An 8,965-nucleotide genomic window follows, 5' to 3' on the forward strand; every position below is an offset into this window, starting at 1 on the left:
ACTGAGTAAAAATAGGTGTGCGAAAGCAACTGGAAGTCAGAATTTCTCTTTTCGTGTTCCACAAATTGTGTGGCCTTGTTAAAAAGCCCACGGGCTACGGTCCACATGTACATTCTAGATCTTGACACCCACATCGACAGTGAGCATGTAAGAATTCAGCCTATTAACTAAAAGACCTTCGGCTAATGGTGCATGTAATTCATTGTTGATTGCTGTAGGTAATGTAATAAATGTGGAGACAGGGGACTGGACTGGGAAAATGAGCGGATTAGGAGCTGGCTTAGACTCGTTTTATGAGTATCTGCTTAAGGTACAAATTGAGATTCTTATATACAGTATACACTGTAGTTGTTGACAGGTTTGCTAACTGTGATATTGTAATTCTGCTGAAATTTCCACCACACTGCTTTTTTGGTAAGTGCAATAGCCTATGTAAATATCAGCTATGTATTGTACAGTGTATGTAGTGGAAAACTTGAATTTTGTAGTTCATCAAAAAAGAAGAAAGAAAGAAAGAAAGAAAGAAGAAAGAAGAGAGAAAGAAAGAAAGAAAGAAAGAAAGAAAGAGAAAGAAAGAAAGAAAGAAAGAGAAAGAAAGAAAGAAAGAAAGAAAGAAAGAAAGAAAGAAAGAAAGAAAGAAAGAAAGAAGAAAGAAAGGAAGAGAAAGAAAGAAAGAAAGAAAGAAAGAAAGAAAGAAAGAAGAAAGTAAAGAAAGAAAGAAGAAAGAAAGAAAGAAAGAAAGAATAAAGAAAGAAAGAAAGATAAGAAGAAAGAAAAGAAAGAAGAGAAAGAAAAGAAAGAAAGAAAGAAAGAAGAAGAAAGAAAGTAAGAGAAAGAAAGAAAGAAAGAAGAAGAAAGAAAGAAAGGAAACGTTAAATCGTTGAATTTATATAGTGGTTGATGCCTCAAGCTACATGTACACTTAGCTAGTTCTCAGGCATGCCCACTTAAATTGAAAGAAACAATATTTCAAATAAACATAATAGGCTTAAAAATCCCTACTGGCAGGAGACAGACCAGGCTGGCTATTCACAAGCATGACTGAGGAGCTGAGCTAGGGTCTACCAAGAAACAACTCCAGCTTCATGGTCAGAGCAAGACTAGAACTCACGTCCCTCTGGATTTCAAGTCCAGCACCCCATTCGGGGGCATAGCCAGGATTTCAAAGGGGGATCACACTGTGTCAAAGTGAGGGTACTCACCAGATTTCCATGTCGTTTACACCACCTGTTGTATATTAGTTGCCTAAAAAAAGGCTTATAAAAGTGGGGGGGGGGGGGGGGGAGGTCAGGGGCACCCCCAGACCCCCCTTAGCTATACCCCCGCCAATCACTCCCTTAATTCTAGTAAACTTCACGCTTGGCCTTGTTTATTGGCGTTGTGAGGAGAAATTAAGTTCTGATCACTATTGGTGCTAAAAAAATAGTTGTTGAGGGCGCGTTTACTGCAGGGTGCAGGTCCTGTCTTGCAACTTGTAAATTCTCGAAACTGAATGCATTTTGTTTGACTTTTAGGGCTACATCATGTTTGGTGAGACAGAGGATTTGAAAAGATTTAATGACATATATAGAGCAATAAATAGATATCTACGAAAAGGGTAAGAAAATAATTAGTACAGAGATCTTACAGATTATTATAAAATTAAAAAAAAAAAAATACTAATGATCGGTATGTTTTTTGGTGACTTTCTATACCTAAAACACAAGCGGCATAGAAAACATCACATGTCAACTTCATGTTACTTGTATATTATTATCAGCTATATTTTGACAATTATTTGCCGTTTCCTCTGAGAAATTGAAATAGTGGCAACTGTATATTTAAAGAAAAAATGTTTAGCTCGTTTAAAAACATGTCTCACCTTCATTTTCTCCAGTCGACTCAAATGCAACGAGGGAAATGGCACGACACCGTTGTATGTTAACGTCAACATGAATTCTGGCGAAACGGTAAACACCTGGGTTGACGCGCTGTCCGCTTCGTTTGCAGGGGTTCAGGTACTAGGTTAATGTTAGTTATCATGTAACTGGCTGGTGAGTGTAGTGGCGTATCTAGGGGAGGGACCCGGGGGACCCCCCCGCCCTCTCTTTCTCTCTTTTGGGTAGAAAAGAAGAAATTACGAAAGGAAGAAAAGCCGGCAGGGCAAGCAAAACAAAACCGCCCTCCCCCCCCCCCCCCCCCCTTCCTTAGCTCAAGGTCTGGATCTGCCACTGGAGTGTGATGTATGGTGCAGAGTGTAATGCACAGTGCTGACACACTTACAGTCAGGATCCGTCCCTGCTCACTTCCAGTTTGTATTGACTCTTGATAGGCAGAACAGAAATTTTGGAACCAGTGCTATCCAAAGTGCACTCTGCCATAAAATAGAAAAGTAAAGTTGGAACAGCAAAAAGTTAAAGCGAAACGCTCAGTGTCCCATGCTCTAGGAAGAAAAAGTACATTTTCAATACTAAGACAAAAAGGGAATTGTCTCTAAGTCGCAAATAGCTTTTTGCAGGCACTCAGTTGGTTAGCAAGCGGGGCAAAGAACGACCAATCCCCTGCCGTATTCTATTTTTCTGTCGTACCTTTTCTCGCTACTTCCAACTAAGCGAACTCCTGGAACAGGCAAGATCACAAAGTGCTGACAGATCTAATGGTGAAATTACTCAATGCTTTACTGAAAATGGAACTACAAGCAGAATAACAGCCTTAAACTGATTGATTATGACGTTTTCTTAGGTACTAAAAGGGGATATCAAAGAAGCTATCTGCACGCATGCTCTGTACTATGCGATCTGGAAAAAGTACGAAGCAATGCCAGAGAGATTTAACTGGCATACAAAGCAGTCTGACGTGCACTTCTCTCCACTGAGACCCGAGTTGGTAGAGTCAACCTACCTGTTACATCAGGTAAGACTTGTAGGTCAATAATTAGCTGAAGTTTATTTAATCAAATGTCAATACATTTCAAAATACCGTGACTTTCACTTAGCTCCTTTCAGCATCTGCATTTGTAGACACGCTGTGTAGCGTAGGAAAAACTCGGCTCTGTTTGGCAATGTATTGGATCTGGATCATAAGCGACGGAGTCGTAAACAGAATCGGACGAAATGGAAACGTTCTGATTCTTCCGACTGCGATTCCGTCGAGTTTATGACTCCGCCTACCGTACGACTCCGATTTTCGATATTCACTAGGTCGAGTAAGCTCTCTTACGACTCCGGCTACGACTCGTCGCTAGTGGAAACCAGCCAGGCTTTGGCGGACAGCAAAATTGTCTTTTTTTGCGTTGGAAAAAATATTACGAGTTGGGTGGTAAGCCTGTGAGGCTTCTAATTACTATAACAAATTATCTTTCTACCAAAGGCCACCCATCATCCGTTCTATCTACACGTTGGCCGGGAAATCATAAGGGACATAGAAAAACATTCTAAAGCCAGGTTAGTGTTTTAGTCTCTCGGCTTCCCTTTCTATATATATACTGGCTATCATTCGCTGTTAAGATGTCACGGCGAAATAAGTTAGGTGGATAAAATTGGACTGGTGCTGCCCTGATGGTTAAAATGTGCAGTTTCAGAAAATACATGTACCCATACTCCCCCCACAGAAGGGATTGGACTTTTCCTGGGGTGGGGGTGGGGGGTTCTCTAAGACCAACAAATTTAAAAAAATGTAGAAAGCTTAATTGGAATTTCCAGAGGGGTGGGGACGGGGGTCTTCCGCAGGGGAGGTATGGATATTTTCTGGAACTACACAATACGTTGGCCTTGAAATTGGTAGCCGAGAATTCGAGCGCAGCCAAGCGTCATACTTTATTTCACAGGTATATGAACTCTTGACCCTAAGGTTGTTTGTATTTGTGGTTGTTTGTAGATGTGGCTATGCTACTTTACACGATGTGAAAGATAAAACTCAAGAGGACAGAATGGAAAGCTTTTTCTTGAGTGAAACGAGCAAATATTTATACCTTGTGAGTATTACCAGTAGATTAAGATCACCAGCAAAGCAGCTTGTCAATCGATTGTCCATATTCCGTCGGTTCGTGCGTCCCTTCGTGCATCTCTGATATGGTCAGTCAGTCAGTCAGTCAGTCAGTCCGGCCGTCCGTCGGTCCGTCCGTCCGTTCGTCCGTCAGACAGACAGCAAGTCAGCGAGTCACTCAGCTACTCAGCAAGTCAGTCAGTCTGCCTGTCTGCCACACTTCCTTGAACGTTGAAACAAATAAAGATCACTTACTTAACAACATGTGAAAGTAACTGATATGTTAATGAATGGCACCGGAACACGAGGCAGTCACACCACAGGTTACTGACGACAACTTATTCCGTTTATAGTTATTTGATGAAAAGAACCATGTCAATCAAGATGCTTCGAACTACATCTTCAGCACTGAGGGGCATATCTTTAAGCTGGATACTCGGTTCAGGAAAAGACCCTGGGATCTAGAGTCCAAGAGATATGTTCAAAAGGGCACAAAAACAGCTTCTTACATTGGCTCTGTAGGAAGGCATAACGACAGCATTGGGGTAGGTCGGCCTGTTTAGATTTATATTCAAAAAGCAATCGTGTACCTGATGTTCTCTGATCTCCTTTTGGCAGATTCATGTTTGTTTGTTTGTTTGTTTGTTTTTTTGGAACGAGGACGCGACGTGGCCCTGGGTTCAAATCTTACTCCGTGTCACTGGATGGATTTGTGTTCGCTGGTCCCAAACTCAACTCTTCTATTCTTGTAAATAACCAACTGGTCAGCTTCAGGCCTGTCAGGATTCTTAACAAGTTCTGTTTACTAAATACATTTTTGTGTCTCCATGTATAGTGTTCCCAATTAGCACAGCATTGCCAAATACCATTTATTTATTTTTCCTACATGTATCGGATTCTATCTGTTTATCTTCCAGTGTGCCATGTTTTGTAGTGATGTGAACAGTCCCTTGCCAATGGATATCCGTTACTGGGAAGAGGTGGAAAAAGCAGTAGGAATATGAGCGAACAATTCAAGCCAGCGACGAGAAACGCCTTCTTGTTAAGAAGCAACTTCTGACGAAAACTCGAATGCTAAAATAACAACAACAACTCTCAATTTTCTTGCGGTGTTATGGTGAGAACACATCCCAATGTCAGCTTAGTCACTTGTGGCTCGTAATGGTTTTGCGCTATACGACTGAACACAATATTATGTACAACATTTGTCTTTATCGCTTTACTCATTATTATCGTCGTCGTCATCGTCATCATCGTCGTCGTCGTCATAGTCATCATCATCGTCGTCGTCGTCGTCATAGTCGTCGTCATCATCGTCGTCGTCATCGTCGTCGTCGTCATTGTCATCATCGTCGTCGTCATCGTCATCGTTGTCGTCGTCATAGTCACCATCGTCGTCATCGTCGCCGTCATCGTCGTCGTCATAGTCATCATCGTCGTCGTCATCGTCATCGTCGTCATCGTCGTCGTCATAGTCATCGTCGTCGTTGTCGTCATCGTCGTCGTCGTCATAGTCATCATCGTCGTCGTCATGGTCATCGTCGTCGTCGTCATCATCGACATCGATATCGTCAACGACGTCATCACATCCTCATTAGCATCATCATTTGCCATTATATCAAACGAATAGACTTATCGAAGAGACGATGATGCAGTTCAAGTGCGCCATCGGTAGCTTTGTCGCTGATGTTAATTAAATTAATTCAAAAAAGGCCGTCGTGGTTAGGGATAGTGATAGGGAACGGACCATTATTTTTCATGGGGAGGGGGGGGGGGGAGGGCGGGGGGCGATGGGTTGTTAGGCAATTTTCTGGGACATGCAATTTTTCTCACCTGTAGGTTGTGCGTGATTTTCATGGGTGGGCAATAACTTGGGCAAGGTTTTTTTTAATCAAAAGTTGGACCTGGATACCTGCTCGATGTTTCCCCCTTGCCATGCTGTGTGGGAAGTGTTTTTTTTTTATTTATGTATTTTTTTTGGACTTTGCCTAATTCCCCCTCCCCCCTCCAAACCCACCCATCCCAGAAAAATACTGGCCCGTCCCTAAGAAAACACGGGCGGGGGTTAAAATTTTCATTTTAGGTAGGCGTTTAAAGTGAATAATATTTTTGTACAAAAAATGCAATTAAAGCCAAAATGAGAATTGCCTGTTTGACAGTCGTCGATTCCCTCGTCATCTGATTTTTCTGACTATAGAAAAGTCGTTGTTCACGTTGTTCACAGTTTCAAAATGGTTTTGTGCCACGTGCCATTAGACATACATAGACATAGACATACTTTATTTAACGTGGACAAGTACACACTTAGCTGTTCGCTAGCTTCCAGGTGTTCCACGATTTAAATTAAGTAATGTACAACACTATAGGAGCTTAAAAAAAGGTATTTTCATCAAGCTAATTTGAAAATCACATCTATTCTTGCAATGTCACTAAAAAAAGAAAAAAAAAAACCCGAGCTAAAAGCGATAAAATATAATCAAAGTGTATTAAACATGAAAATCAGTTATTAATTTTGCAAACAGTAAGAGAGTACATCCCTAAGCAGATTTGGAGCTACTTAAATGTACAATGTCACGTGGTCTTTGATGACCGAATTCACGTGTCAGAACGTCTCGCTTCTGGAACCTCGATTTGGGGCTGGGGACATCCTCGTTGCCAGGGCTTTTCTCTTACTGATTGGGAGGGCCCCATGGAAACGAGGTCGGTTGCGGCCTGGCACTGGCAACCTCGTTTTTAGGGCTTCTCCCTAGAGATTATGGGAAAAGACCTGGGGCCCGTTTCTCGAAAGCCCGGAATCTTTTTGGGCCTGAAAAGCCATTTTTAGTTAATCGGTATTTAAAGACAGAGAGGTGTATACGCCTGAAACTCCTTGTATGAAGAGAACCTCTGTTCTTATTAAGAATATATGAATAAAACAGCTCTGTAGTCAAAAGGTTTCAGATTTTGCTACGGCTTTTCGGGTGCGAAAACGTTTCGGGATCTTCGAGAAACAGGTCCCTGGCAACAAAGTTGTGGTAATAGGTCGTTGCCCTTATCCTTCCTCTGAGTCTGTTGTCCTCCCTTGCACTGACACTTGTGTTTTTGCATGACGGGTTTCTTTGCGGTGTTCCCTACACCGCAGTAATTGTACGTGGCTCTTGTGCTTCCTTTTGAGCCTGGGCTTGAATGCCCTAGCTGTTCCGTTGATGTATTCTTTTCTAGAAACTCGTCCCTAAAGCCCGCGCGTTTTTGGTCAGCGGTCACCTAAGGCTCTATGCTCTGGACGAAATCGAAAACCAGAGCCAGAAATCCCGGTTCCAGATTGATTGTGCGCATGCGTTCAAGGTCGCCATAACACTTTCTGAACAAACGTAACGAAAGTAACCGATGTAATTATGCTGGCTCTCCTTCCGATTTCTCCCGGGGGTCTCGATTTTATCCTGGTATCTGGGTTAGAGATTGTCTTTTCCACAGTTCGCACGTTCCAATTTGTATTCCTGTTTTATTTTTAGCCTTGAAGTAGCAATGCCTCGAAACGTTGCTCACAATAGTTGTACGGCCAACAGCGTTGCGGTTTTATTTTTATTTTGTCTGTCTAATTGGGCAATAATATATAAATAAGGGACCGTTCATTTTTCATAAGGTAGGGGGGGCTGGTGGGATTTGGGGGGGGGGCCATGCGAAAAAAAATGGCTTTCGAGGGGGGGCCATCCCAAAAAAATAAGGGAAAAAGGGGGGGTCACGTGAAATATTTTAGTAAAACTTTAAAATGGCATAATGTTTGAATATCAAAAAAATTGCTATAGAATAAACATAGAAGGCAGGATATAAATTTATTACAAACTTTCCTTCTGCTTTAAAAAAACGTTTGGCGACAAAAAGCATTTGTAGCTACTGAAAAGAAGTATTTAACACTGTTATTTTCGAATGCAACTTTCACTGGCACTCATCTTCATCTCCGCTGTCGTCGAGTTCTTCGTCGCCGCTTGTGCTGCTATGGGAGTCTCTTTCACCAATGCTGCAAGAAGCAGCAATGCTTTGCGCCAGAGTGTACTCTTCAGGGTACATGAAGGTGTAAACATAATCTCTGACTTCCCGCTCAAGGTTGGTGGTGATTCTGCTTCTTGCAGCATTGGTGAAATAATTCCCTTCCAAGAGCTGTGCGATGTATGGCCCATCTCTTCTAAATATCGACGTGGCAACATCCTCAACTTTAAGACACTCTTCCGGGACGGCCGTTCTAGGAGGGTACACAAGGCATTGTGGAAGATCATTTCCTAGCGGGTTTCCAACACAGATTCCATAAACTCGTTGGACGTTGTTTTCAGTCCGCTTCCTCTTTCTTTCATTTGACTTTCTGCGGTTTTCTTTTTTTCTTCTCCTTTTGTTGATGTGCTGTTTGAGTATGCCTTTGAATATGCTGTTATAATTGCTCTTCTTATTTTCTAGTGCTTCCATGTCCTGCGTGACCTTCGTCAACTTAGCTTCTGTGCATTTGATCTGTTTTACATTAAAACTGTGGGCAAATTCTTCGCCCTGCTTTAAAGCAAGCCCATTGGACTGAAAGAGTGTGGAATCGTGTTCCTTTACATCTTTCAATATGACATTCAACTTTTCCACCATTGCTCTGTGCTCTTTGATGGAGAAGTTCAGTTTTCTTCCATCACTGGGCTTCAACCAGTACCCTGGCATGGAAAACTCACTCGCCCTTTCTGGACAGCCATCCGCACTTAGAAAGATTGCTTCTTTTGCTTGTAAGATGTCAAACTGCCTGGATCGTTCAGCTGTAAACCTTTTCTTAAATGACTCGTCGCTTTCGCCATTATTGCGCATTTTGGAATGAGCCTCTTTCTTGATGCTCATGTAGTAATGCGCTCTTTTCCCGATTGGATTAACAATATAGCCAAGGCTTGTTTTCCAGAGACCCTGAGGTATGGTTGTATCATCAGCAGAGGAGGAACTAGTGACCTACCAGAAAAGGAAAGACGATTTTTTTATTTATTATATTGAACTGATATTATCG

General features: G+C 42.1%; 1 protein-coding gene across 2 annotated transcripts; it reads left to right on the forward strand.

Moving 5' to 3' along the window:
* The first annotated feature begins 6 nt into the window (after window positions 1–6).
* On the forward strand, window positions 7–6,109 carry LOC149095601 (ER degradation-enhancing alpha-mannosidase-like protein 1). Of its 2 annotated transcripts, XM_089281806.1 has the most exons (9): window positions 7–310; window positions 987–1,188; window positions 1,515–1,597; window positions 1,877–1,997; window positions 2,722–2,892; window positions 3,349–3,422; window positions 3,856–3,952; window positions 4,317–4,508; window positions 4,881–6,109. In XM_089281806.1, the coding sequence occupies exons 3-9, from the start codon at window positions 1,524–1,526 to the stop codon at window positions 4,965–4,967; spliced, it is 816 nt and encodes a 271-aa protein (XP_089137932.1). In that variant the 5' UTR covers window positions 7–310; window positions 987–1,188; window positions 1,515–1,523; the 3' UTR covers window positions 4,968–6,109. The 2 variants fall into 2 exon arrangements, with proteins under 2 accessions (XP_089137932.1, XP_089137930.1); XM_089281804.1 differs by lacking the exon at window positions 987–1,188.
* The last annotated feature ends 2,856 nt before the right edge of the window (window positions 6,110–8,965 follow it).

This window comes from Orbicella faveolata, unplaced genomic scaffold, assembly GCF_042242905.1.
Source record: "Orbicella faveolata isolate gen_17 unplaced genomic scaffold, um_ofav_v1 contig_5, whole genome shotgun sequence".
NCBI classification, from domain to species: domain Eukaryota; kingdom Metazoa; phylum Cnidaria; class Anthozoa; order Scleractinia; family Merulinidae; genus Orbicella; species Orbicella faveolata.